This window comes from Mustela nivalis, assembly GCF_964662115.1.
Source record: "Mustela nivalis genome assembly, chromosome: 19".
Lineage (NCBI taxonomy): Eukaryota > Metazoa > Chordata > Mammalia > Carnivora > Mustelidae > Mustela > Mustela nivalis.
Window position 1 is genome coordinate 14054473 of NC_139038.1, and position 22179 is coordinate 14076651.

The 22179-nt window shown below is 55.0% G+C and overlaps 1 protein-coding gene across 1 annotated transcript in view; it reads left to right on the top strand.

Annotated features, from left to right (window-relative positions):
- The window catches only part of GALNT17 (polypeptide N-acetylgalactosaminyltransferase 17), a 415760-nt gene that overhangs the window by 297291 nt on the left and 96290 nt on the right, over positions 1-22179 (top strand). Inside the window, exon 6 of the mRNA XM_082714352.1 lies at positions 12683-12800. Within this exon, the coding sequence (XP_082570478.1) occupies positions 12683-12800 (118 nt within the window). The remainder of the gene's footprint in view (positions 1-12682; positions 12801-22179) is intronic.

Sequence of the window (22179 nt, forward strand, 5' to 3'; positions counted from 1 at the left end):
TAGGTACTGCAGATGATTCCAGTAGTGCTGTTGGCAATGACTGCCAGAAAGCCGAGGCTGCATTTGTGTCCCACCTTCACTAAGTATATGTTATGTGCACTAAGCTCACTCTTGACATCATCTTATCCTGCCCTCTTCCCCTCTGCCTGCTTATTCTCATTTACTTAATTCTAATTGTATTTTATCCCAGGGAACCTGCATTTTTATAGGCTGTCCTCAGACCTCCTCAGAAAGATTCCCTGCCAGGCACACATCTCAATACCCTTCCTTTTGCAGGGGAGGAAAATTGATTTTCCTTTTACCCTTCTAGGTTCTTGATTGAGATTCCTCCCTGAAATAAAAAGATTAATAAGAGAAAAATAAACAGGAGTTTAATAACATGTATACCTTTTGTATACATGGGAGAGACCAAGGAAAACTAAGTCCCCAAAATGACCCAAGCCACCACCCTAAACACATCTTCAGCTAAAGAAAGATGGTGGGAAGAAGAGGCTGTCAGTGGTGGGGGTGGGGGGAGGGGGGTGGCCAGGAAGAGCACACTTACAAGGGGAAGGTTTGTTATGGCAATTTAAGTGGGTGCCTTCTCCATCGGTGAGGGTTTCTAGAGACTCAGGGTCATTCTCCTCTTCCTGGCACAGAGAAGGAGGCACCCTTACAGATCGAGATTCTTCCATAAATGTAAATTTCTCTTTGCAAAGGGTAGATTTTCAGAGCTTCTCCTATGTCTGCTGTTTCTTAAACATAACCCGTTCAAGGTCATCCTTACACAAAAGAGACATATTTGGGGCTGGCATAATCTGTGCCCCTTTGCCTCTTTAGGGGCACAGATTTTACTGTGTTTTACTAGCCTGATACCACTTTTGAGTGTGCCTCCCCAAAGCCTTCATCGGATTTGTTTTCACATCAGCCCTGGAGGCTGGCGAGGAGCTATTATTCCCCTTTTACAGATGAGAAGGACACTCCTCCATCCTTTAAGTCTTTTTCTCCCCACGCTCCTTACCTGTCCTTTGAAAGTTACTTCTTTGCTCACCACCGGCACCATGTTGCTCCACACAGAGTCTGCACTCCACTCTAGGGCTCATGTTCCAGCACAGAGTGCAGCAAAATTTTTCTCTAAGGGGCCAAATAGCAAATATTTTAGGCTTTGCAGTCCAAGAGACAGATTCCAGGCTATTGTGCAGATACCTATAAACAAGAATAAAAACCAGTTTCCGTAAATATTTTGTTGATAAAATCCAAGATATAATAATAATGAGGATAGTTTTTTGGAGCTTATGTCTACTAATGAGGATAATGGAATTTTATTGGGATTTTATTGGGATTTTAATGGAATTTTATTTTATTTTGCTGGTGTTCTCATCTTCAAGTCAATACGTTCGTCTGTATAAAGCATTCTTAGCTCTCAGCTTGGACAAAAACGGGCTGTGGAGTGTGCTGACCCTGTTCTAGATCCTTCTTCTGTTTCTCTTCTGCAAACATCCACCCAACCTTTGTTTCATCTCGGGAGGTAGCTAACCAGACATGTAAATATACATATGTATGAGGCGTTGATGGCTGATAATGGCTTAATGTGTTACCGATTCTCTAGGAACTTGGTGCTTTTACAAAAATTGTCTTCAAAGGATTATTTGCACATCAGTTTCCCAAAGCCTCCAGAAAATATGATTAGCAAAGAGCCAAAGTGTTATGCTGAGAAGATTCCTTGTGGGGAACATCCTACTGGAGAGTTTTGATAGGGTCTTTGTTTTAATAAAACAAGCCCAGGCAAGATCAGCCAGCCAAGGACCTGCGCTCGGGACCGCAGCTTCAATCCCTGCTGGCAATTTCTACATCTGTGAAAAACCACACTCCAGAGAGATGAGCATTTCCTGCCTCCTCCTCCAGGAAGGACTCTCCGTGCCCAGACGGTTCCCTTCCCGATCTGGAAGAAGCCGTTGTCTCGGCGTGAATGATCTCTTCAGCAACAAAGGGGAAGTGCTACGTCCATTTACCAGACCAAGCACCGGCCTCTGGGCCCCATTTTCCTGTGAGATATTTGTGCACTGGATACAGCGTTTGATTTTTAAAAAGGCAGCAGTACTTACCCTTTTGGTATTTATATGTACAGCAGAGGCAAATGGAACTCTGAGGATTAAATTACTCTTCTGTGCCGGTTGAGAATTCTGTGCCAGCCACAGCCAGCTCCTTCCCCCAGATTGTATTTTTAGTGTTTAGCAGCTGCAAGTTCCCAGAAATCTTCAAAGCGGGACCACTCATTCCGCCCAGTGCGAGAGCTCTTAGCTGCTGCCTGTTTTTGATGATCTTGTTAGGGAGACAGCGGGGTACCGAGGCGGGTGTGGGGCTCCGACGCCAGCAGGTTGCCCCTCGCCCTGCGCTTACTTCCACGTGTCTTCCACGTGTCTGCCCTGGGCCAGCTCACCTACCTCTGACCTCAGATCCTCCGCTGGAGAACGGGCAGCCCAGGAGAGCCGATCGGAGGGTTCGGGATCCCTATGAACGGACTCAACGCGGCCCTGGATACATCTGTCTTCTCAGTACGGGGTCCTGTTGGCCTGGGTGGTGCGCCACCCACCCAGTTTCCTCTCCCCTCCAAGCTCTGTCTTTGGGGCCCTTTAGCACATCAGTGTCTGTGCTAGAGGAGGGCTGAAGAAGGGGGACATCCCCGTGAGACACTCTCTGTGTATTAGGAAATGCCGTCAAAGGGCCTGTTGCATACATGACTGTTACAAATGCAGTGAAAGCAATACATTTGGAGGAAAGCTGCTACCTGCTGCTGGAGAAGTGGGTACCCAGGGCAGCTTACACCCTGGGAACGGAACTTGCAAAAGTTCTTTCAAGGATAACTCCAGTCGTGGTGTAGGATTTTACATACTCTTCCTACAAATGGGCTCTGAGAAGGGATCAGCAGAGGTGCCTCAGGGGCTCCGTAACGTGCTGGCTCTTGACTTCAGGTCAGGTCATGACCTCGGGGTCGTGGGGTCGAGCCCCGTGCCGGGTCCCATGCTCCGAGGGGCGTCTGCTTGAGAGTCTGTCCCTTTCTGTCCCTTCCCCCACCTCCACCTCTGACTCTCTCAAATGAATAAGTACATCTTTTTGAAAAAGGGGGACAAAGGTGCTCAGCAAACAGTCCTGGACATTAGCTGAAGTAGAGCCGGGACCCGGGAAGTGGCAGGCATCTGAGTTTGAGGACAGAGGGAAGCAGGAGTCCCAAGGAGGCAGGCCAGCTGGAATCACGAGAGGAGAAGAACAGGGTGAGCCCCGGGGCCCTCACTTATGAGCCGTGAGCCTCACGGATTGGAGACACGGCCACCAGAGATGGGGACAGGAGACAGCAGGGACCTATGAAAGCAGCAGGAGGCATGAGGCAGGCAGGGCAAAGCAAGGGACGCACACCTCAGCCCCACTACCGTCCGTGTGACCAAGACAGCCAGCCACGCGCGACAGGAGAGCCAGGGCCAGAGGAGAGACCCCTCCCAGCGGGGCTTCTCTCCGAAGACAGCACTAGTCCTCCGGCCACAGGCCAGCAGACTCTCCATTTTCTAGCGTCTCTTCCCATCGCGGTGGCCTTGTTCACCGGTAATAACGAGGGGCGCCATGACTTAACCGGAAAACCTCTTTACTAAGAAACAACAAAAACATAGTGTGGGCTTGTTCCAGAGGACAGAATCACACATGCTTGTATCTCCTCAAGTCCTTGGGACTTCGCCTAAGAACCGTGGCCTCATGGCCTCCTCGTGCTTGTTGACGGGATGATCCGATGAGTGAGCTGGTGACGAGTGCGTGACCCTGCTCAGACCTCTTCTTCCCGTGGCCGTAAGGCCCAGAGCGGGAAGCCCGCCCTCACGTGAGGGGCCCCGTGCGAGGAGCCGTGGGATGGCGTCGCACACGTCTCCTCTCGGACAGTCCACGCGGAGGCCTAGACGTTGCACGCAGTTGTGGAGGGGAGAGGTGACCTCAGGACGGGCTGGACACTGTAGACCGGACAGACTTTTGTCCTGGGGCCGCTCTGCCTGCCCCACGCTCTTCCCTGGGGTGTTCCCACACGCCTGTCCCAACACGTACCTCAAACGTCACGCCTCTGTGCCGTGCCCTACCCGACTCGCTCAGTCCCCCCTTCTCCTGGGCTGCAGGCCACCTCCTCTGCTTGTCTCACTAGACCTGAGATGTCTGTGGCACCATCTGCCAGGACATGTCTCACCAGCTTCTGTGCCCTTTGCCCGAGTCCCTCCCCTCGGTCCGTCACCTCTCTGCTGTCCTTCTAGGTTTCTCCACAGTCGCGCACGTGAACCGAGCGCAGAGCACACCTGTTTCCATTATCGCCTCAGATTCTTGCCACAACCCTACCAGGTTGCCCGGGCATTTTGTGACCAGGTTATAGATGAGGAAACGGAGTCACCCCGTGGTTGGATGACGGCCCCGCAGGACGGTTAGATCAGTGCGCTTCCCCTGAATCCTGGGGCCACGTGCTTCCGCCCATTCTAGAGAGAGGACCATAGCGTTTATACTAGTTTGGAAATAGGGTGTATGGGCTAAAACTTTGAACACATCAGGACCTTCTCTCCAGAGTTCTAGATGATCCGTCTCCATGAATAGAGAGTAGGATTGGAGATAGAGCCGTCCCTTCAGTCGCCCACCTCTGTGTTTTTTAGATTTTATTTATTTATTTGAGAGAGAGTGAGCAAGAGAGAATGGGAGAGCGCACCAGTGGAGACGAGGGGCAGCGGGAGAGGGAGAAGCAGCCTCCCTGCTGAGTAGGAGCCTGACTTGGGACCCAGCCCCAGGACCCCCAGGATCACGAGCTGAGCTGAAGGCAGACATTTAACTGCCTGAGCCACCCAGGCGCCCCTCAAGTCTCCCACCTTCTATTCTAATGGCCATTGGAGGAAACTTGGGGTTCGTGTTTATAACATTACATAACAAAGCAAGCTTAAGGAGTGTTACCATCAGCTGCACGTTTTTTGTTGGGGTCAAATACACATAAAATTTACCATTTTAACCATCCTAGGCGTACAACTTAGTGGCATTGAGCACATTCACAGTGTCCTGCAACTATCCCCACCTTCTCCTTCCAGAACATTTTCCTCGCCGCGAATGGAAACGCGGTACCCCCTCCCTACGACCCCGGACGACCACTGAGCTGCTGCCTATCTCTGTGGACTTGCCCGTTCTGGATATTTTACGTAGATAGAGTCACGCACTCTGTGACTCTCTGGCTTTTGTCACTCTGCGTCGTGTTTTTGCGGTTCACCCACGGTGCAGGACGTCTTAGCACTTTATTCCTTCTCACGGCTGAGTGGTATTCCGTCGTGTCGATAATCTACGTCTGGCTTATCCGTTCGTCCATTGGTGGGCCTTTGGGGTTTTTCCACCTTCTGGCTCTCGCGAACGGTCTTGCTGTGAACATGCGTGTGCAGGTGGGTGTGGGCAAGCCTGCTTCCAGTTACTCTGAGTGTAGAGCGGGGAACGTGGCTGGAGCAGGGGCGGCAAGACGAGGAGGTCAGAGAAGCCCCAGGAACACGGACGGTCTAGAGGGAGCCCAGTGAGCTCGAGTGAGACCCTAACTTTTGCTCCAAAGGAAATGGGGAATCATTGGCAGGTTTGCAGCAGAGGCCTACCCTGATCTGATTTATAGTTTAGTAGAAGGTTCTGGAGGCTGTGTTGAGAGTTCACGGAAGGAGAGTAAGGCTGGAAGCAAACGCCACTTGGGAGGCCACTGCAGTTACTCGTAGCACAATGGCGATGGCCTGCCCTCGACGGTGGCAGTGGAGGTGGTGAAGGCCATCAGATCCCAGCTAGGTCTTGAAGGGGGGGCCTGAGGAATTTCTGACAGATCGGCACCAAGGCAACACCAGAGTTTTTACCCCAATATTTTGGAAGAATGGAGCTGGCATTACCTGAGATAGCAAAGACAGAGCGTGGGGCAGGTTTGCGTGGGAAGAGGTTGAACACCCCATTCCGGCCGTGTTGGCGAGAGCTCTTAGACACGACGGAGATGCCGAACAGGCAGTCGGATATACCAGTCTGGAATCCGGAGGAAGGATGAAGACTGGAATGTAAATTTGGAAGCTGCTAGAATAGAAATGTTGCCGAAAGCCACGAGAGCAAAGAAGAGCGCCAGGGAGTGAGTGCGGCTGTGGAGGAGACCCACGGGCTGTGCCCGGAGTCCTCCCGCCTGGAGCACCGGACAGCAGAGCAAGAGTCAACGGGACGGCTGGGGGCGGCCGGGACAGCCGGGCCGGGGCAGGTGTGGCGCCCTGCACGCCTGTAGAGGTCCTGCTTCCAAGGCAAGGGCATGGGGCGCTGGGTCAGCTGCCCCTGGGAGGGCGCCCGTGATGAGGACCGAGCCTTGCGCGTGGCACTCAGGACGCGTCATCTCTGACCTTGACAAACGCGCGTGCTTGCAGGGGAGCCGCGAGGGTGAGAGAGAGCCTGGCGGAGGGGGTGGGGGGGAGATCCGGAGAGAGGCATCGGAGGCAGAGACAGTGCTTTGAAGGGGTTTTGCTGTAGGGGAACCATTAAACGAGGAGGGGGTGACTGTGGGGCACGTGGGTGGGGAAGGAGATCGTAGGCTCTGTGGGCTGCTACGCACGGCCGGCCCCGGAGGCGGGCCAGTAACGCGCACTGTTATTCTAAAAGGCACCCGGGAGTTTTCTTTTTCCGGCAGATCAAGAGGTCAGTGCCATTGAGCAGACGGTTTGTTACGGTTCCCAAGAGGAGGCATGTGCCGCTGGGCAGGGCCATCTGAGGAAGCCCCCGGGTTGGTCAGGAGGCTGGAAGAGTGAGGGGAGGCATAGGAAGGAGTCTCCGCTGTGGGTTTTTTTGCCGGGAAGGAATGGGCAAGGCAGGGTAGGCTTGGGATGGGCTGGCTGGGGTCATTTTGGCAAGCTCAGGGGTTGGGGGGAATCAGGGCTGTCCCCAGTCGTCTGGCTCCTGGCTGTGCGATGATCAGGACAAAGAGGTATTGCCTCCTGGAGCACAGGACCCAGCTAGGGGCTAAGTGTGGTCTCTGGGGTGGCCAGTTTGCGTCAGAGAGGCAGTGCTCCCTGGCGGGTCTTGTGCTGTCTCCAAGAACCGGACAGCCCTGGGACGGGCAGCCTGTCCCCAGCGGGCAAGGCCCGAGATGCCAAAGCGTGACGAACACGGAGGCCTGGAGAAGACATTTGATGCAGGCGTGTCTAGGGGAGGGGGCGTCGCCGGCGTGGGGTCTTGAGTAACTACAGAGGACAGTGAGTGACAGCACAAAGCCGAGTCGATGTGGGAACTGGGGACATTCGATTCTGTTTGCCGCCTTCCAGGGGAGCAGGAAGCAGGGTCGTCCGTGGAGAGCTGGAGAGGGAGGAGGAGGTGTGGCAGGGCCTCTAGGTCTGCAGGGAGGAGTGACTCGGGCCCTGTAAGGAAGGAAGGGCGGCTCGGAGACCCGGAGGCTCACAGCCCTGCCTTGAAAGCAAGACCAGCCCACGGGGTGGTGACCTGCGTCTCTAACTCCGTCAGCGGGAGTTCCAGCTGTGGGTAGGCAGGGTCTGCGTGAGGGTTTGCCAACTGAGGACGACAAAAGGGGAAGGAACCGGGACATCCTTGCAACAGCCGTTGTGGCTTTACACTGGGGAGGGAAGGGGTGCGCGGGGCCAGCCGGGGTCCCAGTGAGTGCCAAGACTGTGGGCCCCGGGCTTAAGGAACCGAGCTGCAAAGATGGGCCGTGGGGATGGGGACGCGGCACTCTCGGTCACGAAGCGATGAGATTTGTTTTAAGGCGTATTTTCTTTAGGGTAGGTATCGTAGTTTTTCTTACCATAAAAATTAATATTTTTTTCCAGAAAGAAAGGTGTTTTGAAGGTTGGGTAGGATTCGCATAGATGGAGGCGGTCTCGGGGGCGGCGTTTCAGAAGAGGGGGGACAGGCATAGATTGGGACAGCCCAGAGCCGCCGCGGAATCCGGGGGCGACACGGCCGGGAAGGTGCTGAGGGGGAGCCTGTCCCTCACTGAGGAGAGGGTGGGGAGCCCGTGAAGAGTTTGGGGGGTACCTAGACCCACACGGGCCGTCGGCACTCCGAGGTGAGGAAGCCCGCACACGGGGAAGGCTCTCCCTGTGGTGGAGCTTCTGCGTCTCCCCCAGCTGGGCCTGCGGTGCGCGTCGCATGTATTCTGCGAAACAGAAACAATAAAAGTGATTATTTTTAATTTCTTTCCTTCTCCTCTGTAATAGAGCTATTAGACTTTGGCAGATCCCTTAATATGATTATCGTTTTTGAATGATTTTGAATGGAAATGTTTGCAGTAACGGTGCTAACCGCCGTGCGGTTTGAGGAACGAGGCTGTAGGCTCCCGTCCCAGGGTCTCAGCAGTCCCAGGAGCCAGCGGCAGGGCAGGGGTGGGGAGACTGGCCGGGAAGCGGGGGCCAGTGCCTGGCTGAGGCCGGGTCTGGCCAACCCTGTCCCCTCCGTGTGGCCGTCAGGGCAAGCCTGGTGGTGGTGCCGGAGACCCACTCCTCCCCGAGCAGAGAGGCTCCTCACCAGTCGGGTTGGATAGTTCCAGAAGGTGAAGCCGTCTTCCCCTGACCAGCAGAACTGCTGGCTGGCCTAGCCGGGGCGGCGGGGGGGACCCGTGCTATAGTTCAGTCTCCGCATTCCCCAGTTCTTCACGGCCGCCTCCGGGACCCTGGGGCCGCGGAGCCCTGCTCTTGTGTTCAGGGTTCAGCAGGAAGGCCCCTCCCAGGGCCAGTCTCCAGGCCGGTGCCGGCCTCTCTTTGCTACTGTCCCTGTCAGGGGCCACCTCAAGAGAGAGCCGAGACACGGAACAGTGCGTTCCTCCTTCTTGACACTGTGGCCGGGGTTTCCTGCGGCCTTTAGGGGACCTTCTCGCAGGCCACCGACAGGAATGGTCACCAGTTTGTCCCCCGTCCTCCGTGCTGTGGCCTGTTCTGGGGAGGGGCCCTAGGGGACCGCTCCGTGCCGTGGTGAGGAGTCCGAGGGCTCCCGGGAGGGAACCGAGTTGAATGTGCTAGACTGACCAGCACAGGGAGGACCCGGGGCGGCTCCTGCTGTGAATTCGTCTGCTCGCCACTGCAGGCGAAAACCTCACCCGATCAAGCCAGTTCTGCTGGAGTACCACGCTGCTTGACAGGCCCGATGCTTCCCGAAGGGCGATCCCAGAGGGGTCTGGAAGGAGCAGGCAGCCGGTCCGCCCTCCTGGACAGGGAAAGCTTCGCGCTCCGAACCCCGCCCCTGCTCTCCCGTCCCCTTCAGCCTCCACCCCTTCCTCCCCGCCCCTCCCCTCCTCTCCCATGTCTCCTCCTCCACGCCCCCCTCCACCCCCCCACCCCCGGCCGGCCTGGGTTGCAGGACCTCCCTGCTGTCCTGGGTTCCGGCCAGCTCAGCCAGTGTGTCCCTGAGACATCGCGGAGCCCCAGGGGCCGTCCCCGGCTCTGTTACTTCCCCTCGTTTGTCCCCGGTAGGCAGCCTGCTCTGGGCCAGCAAGGGCCCAGCTCCCGGGGGGACCTTCTCTGCCCTCGGGCACCTGGCCCGTGGAGGGCAGATGCCTCCGCAGGACGGATCTGCGGGTCCAGACCCAAGTTCCCGAGCCCGGTCCCCGGAAACCTGGTTGCGTGGTTCTGGGCCGCAGTCAGGAGGCTGCGCTTTCTCCAGGCCGTCCTGGAGATGCTGGTGCAGATGGGCCCCGAGCCAGTCTCCGGGAAACACCCTTCATCCCAGCCACCCCTCCGAGAGTGTGTGCGGCCGGCCCCTGCCATCTGCCCCTGCCATCGGACGGCCTCGGCCTCGCTTGCCCGAGAGGGGCTGGAAAGCACAGTGTCTGGGGCAGGACCTTAACCACGCGCAAATGTCACTGTGGGGAATTTCCGGGTGCTGAGCATGGGCTGTCGGGATGGTTCCGGCGCACCTTCCCGGAGGGGCTCAGCACTGGCCCTCCAGAAAACCGAGGTGCTCCTTGTGCTGCCCCGTCCCCCTCCTCCACACGTCCCTGTCCCCTCCCGAGGCTGGGCGGGCCCTGGTGCCGAGCTCCCCCAGAATGACGCTCCCCTGCCGTGGGCTCCGCCGGCTGCGTGAGGCCGCACCGTCCCTCCCCCGAGCACGAGGAGGGAGCGTGTTCTCATCACCGCTTGCGAAGAACAGAGACGTATTGCACCGGTTTCAGTCAAGGATAGAACACCAAGACTCGGGGGCTCCTGCGTGACCTCGGGGGGCAGAAGGCAGAGCTGGGCCTGTCAGCCGATGAGAGGCCCGGTCACCCGGCTGCCCCTCACCACGGCCTCCCCCCAGCACCGTGCACCTGCTTCCTTCCTTGGCACAATCGTGCTCTTGCACACGGGGCCGAGGTAGCCTCCCCAAAATGGCGCCCTGAGCCCTACAGATGAAGGACGCCATGTGGCTCTCGCTTCCAGAATCCTCCCAACTCTGAGTTTCAGGAAAAACAGGATTCGCTTGACCCAGTTTGGGTCTGATGCTCATTCCTGGTTCCGTTGGTCGAGGCTGGGCCGGGGGTGGGAGGTGGTGGGCTCACACCGTGCTCTTCCGTGCTAGGGTCAGCCGCCTGTCTCTGAGGGCCGCAGGGCTGGGAGGAGAGGGTCGTCAGGCCGAGTGCCTCCCCTCCCTGGTGTGGCCAGGGCGACACCTGTGGAGGGCCGCCCCCCGTGTCCGGGCTGTGACTGTGCGGGATTTCTGGAGAAAGCACTGCGGGTGGGCTTCCCAGCGACAGGCCGGGGAGCAGTCTTCATTGTGCCCTGCTCTGTGCACTTCTCTGCTCAGCGATACTCGGTATCCAGAACATCCCGTTAACATCATGCAAGTGTGGGTCTCCGTGGCAGCGCCGGTGTTCAGACTGCTGCCGTCAGCGCCGGGCGCGGGTGTTTCCAGTGTGTCCCTCCCCTCCTGCGTGGGGCCGAGGACTCCAGATCAGGAGCTCACGAGGCTCTGACGTGGAGGGTCACGGTGCAGCTCGAGGGAGTTTCACCCCATGAACCGCTTCCCGCAGGCCCCAGGCGGGTGTCCCTGGCTCCCGTCTCTTCTCCCCAGAGAGCATCTCACTGGCATTTCTGGCCGTCGGCAGCTGGGGCCACGGGCTCCTGCAGGAAGCCTTCTCGGGAGCGCTGAGTGGACCGGAGTCTGGGGGTGCTGAGCCCCCCCGCCCCGGCGACTCAGGGCGCCCGATCTCCATGGCCTTGGTCTGACTCGGCTGCTGTCCCTCCTCAGAAATGCACGCGGCCGGGCTTCAGGTTCAGGCGGGTTCGTCCTTGAGGCTTTGCTTCGGGGGGGTTTTGCCCCCAGTGTTCACTGAGCCAGCTTGTGCGCGTGGCCCGCGTGCGGCTGGAAGAGATCATCACGGCTTCACGTATCCAAGACTGAAGTGTTCGTTGTTGTCTCCGGACTCACTGGTCGCAGGCCACCCTGCCGGTTCTTATAATTATTTTAAGTTTCTGTGTGCTTCTTTGTCAGAGAGAGAGCAGGGGAGTGGCGGGGAGCGGCAGGCAGAGGGAGAAGCAGTCTTCCCACCGAGCAGCTGAGCAGGGAGCCCGACGCGGGGCTCAATCCTGGGGTCGCGACCTGAGCCGCAGGCAGACGCTTGACGCACTGGGCCATGCGGGCACCCGCTGCCAGGACTTGTCTTTCCCGCGCGGCACCCCCCGCGGCAGGCTGGGGCGGTGTGTCCCCAGGCGCTGCTGGTCTCCTGGATGAGTCGTCTCCCGTCTCGGTCCTCCCGTCTGCGCTTCTCTGCGACTGTCCTGGAGGCTCATCGCATCACACGGCTGTTGCCGGACGTACCATGAGAACCGGCCCGTGTTGGCAGACCCCACGGGTCGCAGGAGACTGTCCCGTGTAAGCTCCCCGAAGCCCGGCTACCGCTAGATGCCCCGGGAGCGTGTGCGGGCACGAGATGGGAACTTCCGGACGTGCCTCGATGGGCCGGAGTGAAACTCCGCACCTGTCGGGGCGGGGCCTGCCGAGGGGCTGCGGCATGTGCCCTTAGTGGCTTTGGCTCCTCCTTTTTTTTTTTTTTTTTAGATTTTACTTATTTATTTGACAGAGAGAGATCACAGGTAGGCAGAGAGGCAGGCAGAGAGAGAGGTAGAAGCAGGCGCCCCACTGAGCAGAGAGCCTGATCCCGGGACCCTGGGATCATGACCTGAGCTGAAGGCAGAGGCTTAACCCACTGAGCCACCCAGGCGCCCTGGCTCCTCCTTTTTTTAAAAAATAAATTGATAACTAAATAATTTTTTAAAAATTGATAATTGGCAAGTGGGTGTAACCTGTTGACTTGCGACGTTTCCTACGCCGTGTGACGGTCGCCGCCGCGCGCCGCTAACACCTTCCCTCACATAATGGTCTTTCCTGGGAACTGAAGGCGTTTAGGAGCTGGTCTCCCAGCTTGAAGAACGGGGTGCGGTCTCCTGGCGATGGTGACCTTGCTGTGCGCGTGACCTCCAGAGCGCACGGACCTTCACACTGTACATTCAGACCCCGCGACCAGCATCCCCGGCCCCCGGCCCCAAAGCCCCGGTAACCAGCCTCCTCCTCTGTTTCTCTGAGTCCGGCTCTTCTAGACGAGAACATTCAGTGCTCGTCTCTCGGACTCCGCACGGCCCGCGGGGGCTGCAGACGGCGGATTTTCTTCCTCCCGCGGCGGAGACGTAGGTCCGTCAGCGACTCTAACCTCTCCTCTCCCCCGCAGGACGCCCGCCATGATTGGCTGCTCCTTCGTGGTCAACAGGAAGTTCTTCGGGGAAATCGGTCTGCTGGACCCTGGGATGGACGTGTACGGGGGAGAAAACATCGAGCTCGGCATCAAGGTCTGTGCACGGCGCCCTGCCTCCTGCTCCGCGAGGTCTGCGCGCGGCGCCCCTGCCTCCTGCTCCGCGAGGTCTGCGCGCGGCGCCCCTGCCTCCTGCTCCGCGAGGTCTGCGCGCGGCGTCCCTGCCTCCTGCTCTGTGAGGTTTGTGCGCGGCGTCCCTGCCTCCTGCTCTGCGCTCGTCTGTGAGCCGAGCCGCCTGGTCATCCTTCATGTGTATGTAAAGTTTCCTTAGCTGGCGAGCGGCAGAAGCAGTCACCCGTCCCCATTCCTGAAAATGTGCCGGTGGCTTGTCACCCTCTTTAGGCAGGGGGACTCTGGGCTTTCCCTTCGGCATAGGTTGAACCATGTTTCATGCTTCGGTGACCCACACTGAATTCCCTGAGCCAGGGAGTTCGGTTCCCATTTCCACCCAGCTTTGTCCAGCTTTTCTTCTTTCCGTGATGTGTTCTTCACAGTAGCGCATCTCCGTCGTGAGTATTTCCACGGTCTGCGTTGTGGCGATTTGTGTGCATCAGGGAATCGTTAAGAGGCCGGAAGCGAGAAGGACCCTACCTGTGGGACCCTTCCTTCAGAAATGCTTCCAAGAAGGCGGACGGGGACGGGGAAGGACGGAGCCGCAGGACGGTCCTCTCGCTGGGCCCTCCGCCCGGGTCGGCCTCACCGTCAGAGGGCGTGTAGGTGGCTGACCCTCCCCGCGGGCTTGAACTGCACGGGTTCAGTTACATGCGGAACGGACAGTGTCCTAAATGTATTTTCTCTGCCTTATGGTCTCCTTAATCACGTGTTTTTCTCTAGCTTACTCTACCGTAAGAACACAGTACGTGATGCACACAACACAGAAAATACGCGCTCATCGGCTCTTTACGGGATCGCTGAGGCTTCTGGTCCGCAGCTGTGGGCTCGGAGTAGTTGAGTTTTTGGAAAGTCAAGAGTTACACGTGGATTTCTGACTGCACACAGGTGGTCAGCGCCCTAAGCCCCCGTGTTGTCCAGGGGTCCGTTGTCCTGTGTTCTGCTTAAGATTTTGTTTGAAGACATGAATGTCGGGGTAGAAGAAAAAGCAAGTTGGCCACATTGATGCATCCCAACCTCGTTGTTATAGAGTTGAGATAAATTAACCGTAGCCAGGAGTTGGCGCGGGGGCAGGGGAGTTCCTTGAAGACCCAGTAAGCACTTCACTGGTACGTCTTGTCCACACCACAAAGGGGGGGTGCTGGGGAGACCCCCAGCTGGGGCCTCTGTGTCCGCTGCCCTTTGTCCTGAACCTTTGCATTCCCGAGCCCCAGGCTTGTTGGAAGCCACTCAGGACACAGCTGTAAGGGTTAAAATTCACTGAATTTCTTTGGCCTCCCTCCGCCACGCCTTGTTTCCGTCCGCTCCGGCCGACCCCCAGTGCCGATCGCCCTCCCTCAGCAAGGCTGCTGCTTTGGCGGCCTGTCTCGCTCGTGGATCCCTCTCTCGCTGCTCCGCCCCTTCCGTCGGCCCCTCTTCGACCCTTGAGCCCCATTGTGGAGTGAGAGGCATCGTGCCTGCGATGGCCCTCAGGGCCGCACGAGTGGAAGGGGACAGGGAGGCCGGCCCCCGCCTCCTCACGTCGCTCCCTTCCGAGGACGGCTGGCCCCTCCGCTGCTCTCAGTGTCAGGCCCGGCTCTTTCCTGGATGGGGTTTGCATAGGGTTTCTTTGTAAAGCCCCGTAACTAACAAGCCCGTGCGTATGTTATTATAGTGAAGATACGTGTCGTTCGTCCGTTTGGAATTTAACAGGAGAAGGTCTGGACCCGGCGTATTGAACTTGGCCTGTAACTTGGTCCCCACATCGCTCTCGCCTCCGTCTGGGTCCTTGTGCTGTTCTGCTGCCTTCTCTTTCCTCCGAGTTCTCCTGACCTCCGGCCGCCACGGAACCCACGTAGTTATTGTGAGTGTTGGTTTTCTCCACCCTGCCCTCACGGATCGCAAGCTTTCGGGGCCCAGATCTTTGACGTGTTCGCCTCTGTGTCCCAAGCGTGTAGAGCCGCGCTCGGCCCGGGCTCCTTGGGTGCCCGTTACTACATTCATGCCTGAGGGAACGTCAGTGGGTGCCTGTGAGCGCTCCGGGCAGCCGCCTGGGAGGGGAGCAGCTCACGGAAGCCCCGTGTGGACAGAGTGACGTTCTGTTTGTTCAGAGCAGAGAGACTTGGCGGTCTCTGTCTGCTGTTAGAAGGAAGCCTGTGAGGAGTAAGACGTCACCACAGAGGAGGGGACCGCATGACGGCGGCGCTCTGCCCCGTGGAGCCAGGGGCACCGGTCAGGTCCCGGGCTGCAGGGTCACGAGAGGCTCCCAGATTCGGCTGCCGTTGCCCACTGGGTTCCAGGGAAGACGGAGGCCGCGATGGCAGAATCCAGCGCCGAGGCTCGCTGAGACGCCGGTCTCCCCGCACTCGCAAGGACGCTTGCTTTGCCGCGTCTGGGATCCTGCCGCGGTCTGTGCGTGGAGCGCCGCCGGGCCCGGTGCGGATGGGGGTGACGGTCCTGTGTGGCGGCCCCTGCATGCAGGGGGGCCAGGGCCCCATCGGCTTCCGTCCCGAAGCAGAGCCCGGCAGAGCACAGCCCGTGCGCCACCGGCCGGCCCGGAGCCTAGCGCGTTCTGCTGCGCAGGGGCCTTTCGAGCCGGCCGGAGCGGGCGGTTCAGGGACACCGACCCCGGCCCCGGCTTCCCTTCCGCTCCCGGCTGTGGGAGCTTCCGACGGGTCAGCGGCCAGTCCCTGACCAGCCACATCAGCCTCTTCTGCGAACTGGTCACAACGCAGACTCTCGGGCCCCGTTTCCCACCTACTGAATCGGATGCTCTGGGCTGCGGTTCCGTGACTTGTATTTTAACAAGCGTCCCGGGTGATTCTGTCGCACACCCAGGCTTGAGAGCCAGCGGTCTGCAGCCCGGCCTCAGCCTGCCTCCTGGCAAGGACACACCTTTCTTCAGAGAGCAGGTCAGGTGAGGATCCATGGCTTTCAGGGCCTTCCTGGGGTGTCGCTCACAGCCACCGCAGGCCCACGGGGCTCTTCTCCCTCTGCCCGGCCCACACAGCCCAGGTCCCCTCGGTGTCAGCACCCACCTTCCTCATGACCTTCACGGGCAGGTGTACGGACCAGGGGACTGCAGGGTTTCTGATGACAGGGCTCCCTCTGTGTGAAGGAATCCACATGTTACAACTGGGTTGGTTCTTTCATTCTGTGCTGTTTCGTGCCACTCAGAGGACGCGTTAGATGAATAATAAATACATTGTCAAGAAAGCCATCCCCACTGCTTGAAAAAACCCAGAACTTTGTTTAATACACCCACACACATACACACAATTTTCATATAGCGTCCACATACACAGTTATGCAAACTAACCTATAAGAAATTATGCACAATTGGGGTGCTTGGGTGCTCAGTGGATTAAGCATCTGCCTTCAGCTCGGGTCATGATCCAGGGTCCTGAGATCGAGCCCAACGTGGGGCTCCCTGCTCACTGGGGGGTCTGCTTCTCCCTCTCCCTCTGCCCTTCCCCCCACCCATGCTCGCGCGCTCTCTCACTCTCTCTCTCTCTCTCTCTCTCAACTAAATAAAACCTTTTTTTAAAAGAAGAAATGACCCGAAATCAAATGTTTTAGTTATGTAGGGAGATTCTAATATGAGAACACTATCTTTGTGGATTTTTTTCACCAAGAAACGGGTCCATCTGCAGTCTTTCTAACTCATCTTTGACATTTTTTGTTACTTTTTATTTCCATCCTCAGTGAGTAAAGATGTGTCACAAGAATAAGAATGCAAAGTCTTACTGTGGTTTGGGGAAAAACACCAGCGGGGTTGACTCCTGGGTTGTTGCTCGGGTGAAAGGCAGCTTCCCTGTGACCAGAACAGTGCGTGCGGGCATGGGGAGTTGGGCTCGTCAGGACTGAGAAAATAAATGAGATCAGAAATGAGAGGTTTCATCTTGTTCTGACTGACATTAATCAGAAACTGTTAACAAGGCGTATCATTGTAACGTGTCCAAATGGGAAGAGAGGAAAAAAAATTCTCCAAGGAGAGCAGACCAGATAGATTACTCTATCTGGGGTGGGGTAAAATCACATGCCTTCAGACCTCTCTAGTCTAGCAACTTCTCCAGGGAGAAGCGACGCTATCTTTTCTGGAGCCTTGTAGAAAAGGGCGGCACCAGGTCTGCCGAATCCTGTCAGGCAGATGTGCCTAAAGACGGACAAGTGAAGGACGTTATGCGGCCCTCAGACTCCCAGAAAACCTCTTGGCGTGATCGGGTACCTCAGGACCGCGTGTGCACGTTTTAGTAACTATTTGTGAGACCGATGATGCGAGACGCAGGTCTGCAAACTTGAGGGCGTGGGGAGGCACCAGGTGGTAACCCTCTTGCCCACGCGAGCCCCGGGACCTTCCCCTCGGCGCAGCTCCACGACAGTGGCTGCTGAGGTTCAGACTCATGTCATGCTGCGCGACGACGGGCAAAGGGTGTGCGTGTTTGAATTTGCTCAGAGTGACAGTATGTGCATAAATGGCAGAGTTTGATCTGGCTGCTGCAGCGGCTGTTTGCATAGTGCCTGGTGTCCCTGGGCCACACCATTTTCCTAAGGTGTTTGGATGCCATTCTCATGACCCAGGCTGGCCCCAGGGTGGCATCCCTGCCGTCTTGCCCAGCCCAGGACACTCGAGTCCATGACCCTGGAAGCCTGCAGGGTTCCCCAACCTACCCAGGCTACCCTCACTGTTCCTGAGCCAGATCAGGAATGACGGCAGCAGATCTGAAGAGTGGCCTCCTTTACAGGGTCATTGAGCAGTTACAGGCTGTCTGGGGTCACCAAGCCCCAGCCCCCCACATGAACGTGGAACGTCCCACTCACGCTGGTCTCAGTGTGGGCGAAACTCTCAGTTTTTCTTCCCACCTTGCCTCTTGTCTCTGTGAAGCTGGTGGTATAATTCAGCCCAGCTCTGAAGGCTGAGAACCGGGAGCTGATGTACAGACGGCCCCAGGCTGCGTCCGAAAGTCTGAGGACAACGAGTGCCAATGTCTGAGGGCAGGAGAAGGTGGATGTTGTGGGTCAAGACCAGCTGGGACTGGTGTCGTGACCCCCACCCCAGCCACTTCTCCATCCATGCGGGACGCGTCTTCCAGCACCCCTCTTTGCCGTCAGAAGTCCCCCTGCCCTCTCTGAGACCCTTGCTATCCAGAGCTCTGATATCCAGAAGCTTCTGTGACTTTCATCTTCCATTTGGAATTGTTGGGCTCGTCTGTCCCATCTGGTGGATGTTGTGATTTGGATGAACGTGTGGGGAGAGAAACCAGACCACCAGCTCTGTTCAGTTACCCTACTCTTTAGATTATATGAGTCTTTGGTTCTCCCTCCCCTACAGGCATGGGTGTCTGGCCGCGTGAAAATCTTCCTTGTGCAGGATTCGAGTATGTCTGTGATCACATTCGGGGGAAGCCCCAGGTCATTTGGGGATAGGGTTGGCCTTGGGGTTTCACGTACTGGTCTTTGATCAAGATGCATATGTTATAGGTGGCCAGCAGTTCCAAAAGCCTGGAATGCTTTTGAATAGAAAGGGGGCATGTTGAGTGCCTTCTGTGCTCTAGCAGGATGTCACTGGGGCACCACAGTGACTGACATAGCTTCTGCTTCCATGAAATTTATGGTCAGGCACAAAAACCGTTCCCTAACTACGAGTGTGATCAGTCTGAAAAGACAGGCTTGGAGGAGGCTGTGGGAGAATCTGACAAGGGAATATGACTTAGCCTGGGGAGCTGGGAAGAGCCTCCCTAAGGGAATGATGTTTCAGGCTTTAAAAATAAAGTGAATTTAAATAGGCAGAGAAGGTGTGGGTGTGGATTGTGGGAGTAAGGCTGTTCCAGGAAGCTACAGTTCGATGACACGAGTAAGTCCTAGCGATCCCCTGTGTACTTCAACCTCTGCCAACAGGGTGGATCTTGTGTTGTGCTTTTTTATTGATTATTTTATTGAGATATAACTGACACGCATCCCTGTGTAAACTTAAGTTGTGCAGCGTTAGAATTATACATATCGTGACAGGATTACTGCGGCAAGTTTCGTTAGCATCTCCTATAATGAGAAAGTGAAAAAAAAATCCCTTGTGATGAGAGCTCTGGGGATTTACTCCCTTAACAACTTTCATACAAATCCTAGAGCAGCGTTAACGGTGGTCCCCATGCTGTATGTGACCTCCCTAATGCACGCACATCTGTCCCTGGAAGTTCGTACCTTCACCTGCTTTCTCCTCCTCCCCTGTCCCTGCCTCGGCTGACCACAAATCTGATCTTTTGTCCTTAGAGTTTGTTTGTTTTTAGATTTTGCATACCAGTCAGATCATGCAACATTTGCCTTTCTCTGACTTGCGTCACGTCCTGCTCTCAAGGCATTTAATGCTCTCATGTTGCCACAAATGGCAGGATTTCCTCATTTTTCATGGCTGAACAATATTTCATTATGTGTATGTGATTCGGTTACCTGTTGATGAATACTTGGGTGATTTCCGTGTCCTGGCTATTGTAAGCAATGCCTCTATGAACATGGACCGGCAGACATCTCCTGAAGTTAGCATTTTCGTTTCCTTTGGGTATTTTTCCCCAAAGTGGAACTGCCGGATCATTGGGTAGTTCGATTCTTCATTTTCTGGGGCCCCTCCATCCTATTCCTTACTGGGCTCACTCATTTACATTCCTACCAGCGGTGCAGAAGGGATCCTTTTTCTTGTCTTCTTGGTGATGAGCATTTTAACGGGCATGAGGTGACCGGTTCTTGTGGTTTCATTTCCCTAAGGACTAGTGATGTGGGTCGTCACTTCATGTCCGTGTTGGCCTTTCCTGTGTCTTCTTCGGAGATATGTCTGTTGAGGTCTTTTGCCTACTTACTGACTTTTTTCCTTTTGAGTCGTGTCAGTTCTTCATAAATTTGGAGGTTAACCCCTCATGAGATATGTAGTTTGCAAATATTGTTCCCATCCCTAAGTTGTCTTTTCACTTTGTTGATGGTTTATTTTGCCATATAGAAGCTTTTAGTTAGATACGGTCCCACTCGTTCATTTCCTGTGGTGTTGCTGGTGCTTTCGATGTCCAAGAAATCATCACCAAGACCCATGTCAAGGAACTTCTTTTCTGTTTTCTTCTAGAAGTTTCACAGCTCCAGGTCTTACATTTAAGTCTTTAACCCATTTTGCATTAATTTTGTGAGGGGTGTAAGGCAGGGGTCTAGTTTTTTTCTGTTACGTGTGAGTATCTGATTTTCCCAGCACCATTTGTTTAAGAGACTGTCTTCTCTCTTTGGAGTGCTCTTGCCTCCCCTGTCCAGTACTAGTTGATCGTGTATGTGGGGTTCATTTCTGGGTTCGTTTCTGGGCTCCCAGTCTGTTCCGTAGATCGTCTGTCTGCTTTTATGCCTCTGTCACACAATTTGATTGCTGTGGTTTTATAGTAAAGCTTGAAATCAGGAAACGTGATGCTCTCTCTTTGTATTTTCTTCTCGGGATGGCTTTGGCTACTTGGGGCCTTTTGTAGTTTCATATAAATTTTAGAATTGTTTTTTGTACTTTTGCAAAAAATACCCTGGGAATCTTGATAGATCTTACACTGAATCTATAGCTGGTTTCTGGTAGTATGACTATTTTAACAGTACGAATTCTTTCAATCCATGAACATGGGATATATTTTCATTTGTCTGTGTCTTCACTCGTTTCCTTCATCAGTGTCTCACAGTTTTCGGAGTAGAGATCTTTCACTGCCTTGGTTAAGTTTATTCCTAAGTAGTTTATTGTTTTGATGCTGTTGTAAATGGGATCATTTTCTTTATTTCTTTTTTCAGATAACTCATTGTTAGTGTAGAGCAATGCTACTGATTTTTATATAATTTTGTATCCTGGAACTTTACTGAATTCATTGATTAGATCTCACAGTTTTTTGACGGAGTCTTTATATTTTTTCTATATAAAATCATGTCATCTGCAAATAGGGAAATTTTTACTACTTCCATTTCAATTTTGATGCCTTGTATCTCTTTTTCCTGACTGATGGCTCAGGCAAGGCCTGTGGTGATGGTTCCACAGGTGTATGCATATTTTCAAACTCATCAAGGTGTATGCGTTAAATAAGGACAGCTGGTTGTATGTCAGTCATATCTCAATAAACTGCCTCAACAGAGAGAAGTATTTCAGGCAGAGAGAATGGTATGTGCGAAGGATTGGAATTCTGAGAGGGAAATATTCTGGAAACTGCAAGAGTTCTAGATGTCTGGAACAGAGAAAGGAAGAGGGAAACAGGTTGGATGTGGTTGGGGCTTGGCTTATGGAGGACTCGTAGACAAGAATTTGGCTTTTCCCTAAGGAACACTGTGCACACTTTGAAAAATAAAAGATATATATATGTATATGTATATATATATACACATATGTCCGGTGACTGGACATGAGGAAGGAATGCGGAGTGGGTGGGAAGGAGGCGTCCCGTCTTCCCCAGCCGCTGGGCAGGCTCGCTTAGTGAGCGCTGGCACGGAGGAGGGGGGGTAGGGGACTCGGGGAGCTCCATTTCAAAAACACTGGGGTCGAGGAGTAGCAGTTCCCTGTGACCTGGCAGTGGGATGTCAGAGGGAAGATAGGAGTAGGATGGAGTCCCAGCCGGGAGCGCGAGGAGGCGGAGGGTTCCAGGGCAAGGGCTGGGTGTTCACTCGTCCACTCGGGCTCCGCCGGACTCTGGTGCCGAGGGCTCGGAGTGACTTCAACGAGCGAGGGCATGGGGACTCCTTTTATGGTTCGAGCCAGTGGCCTATGGAAGAGTTAGGAAACTAGCATTATTGTTATTACTGTTTTATCAAAATATAATTAACATGCACTTTACTCCCCTGTGTCTATTCCGTCCGCCCCGCCGCTCACCTTCCCTCGGGCAACCACCAGGCTGTCCTCTGTGTCTGAGAGTCTTGGTTTTTGTTTGTCTCTTTTTTTATTTTTGTTTGTTTTGTTTTATAAATTCTACATTTGCATGAAATTATATGGTGTTTGTGTTTCTCTGACCTTTTACTCAGCGTCCTACCGTCCAGTCACCCGTGTCGTTGCCTACTGAATGGGAGGAGCTATTGTCCGATGACGTGCCCAGTAGAGGCTGCCGTCCACAGCCTATAAAGAACTCAGACAACTCAAAACCAAAAAAGCAAATAATCTGATTAAAAATGAGCAGAGGACCTGAATGGACGTTTTCCAAAGAAGACATACAGATGGCCAACAGACACATGAAAAGATTTTTTTTTTAACCGAGAACACTTCATCTCTTCTGCTGTTTATTTTTGGGAAAAGATTTTAGTTTTTTAAAATTTAGAATTTTGATAGCTCTGCTCCCTGCTTCAGT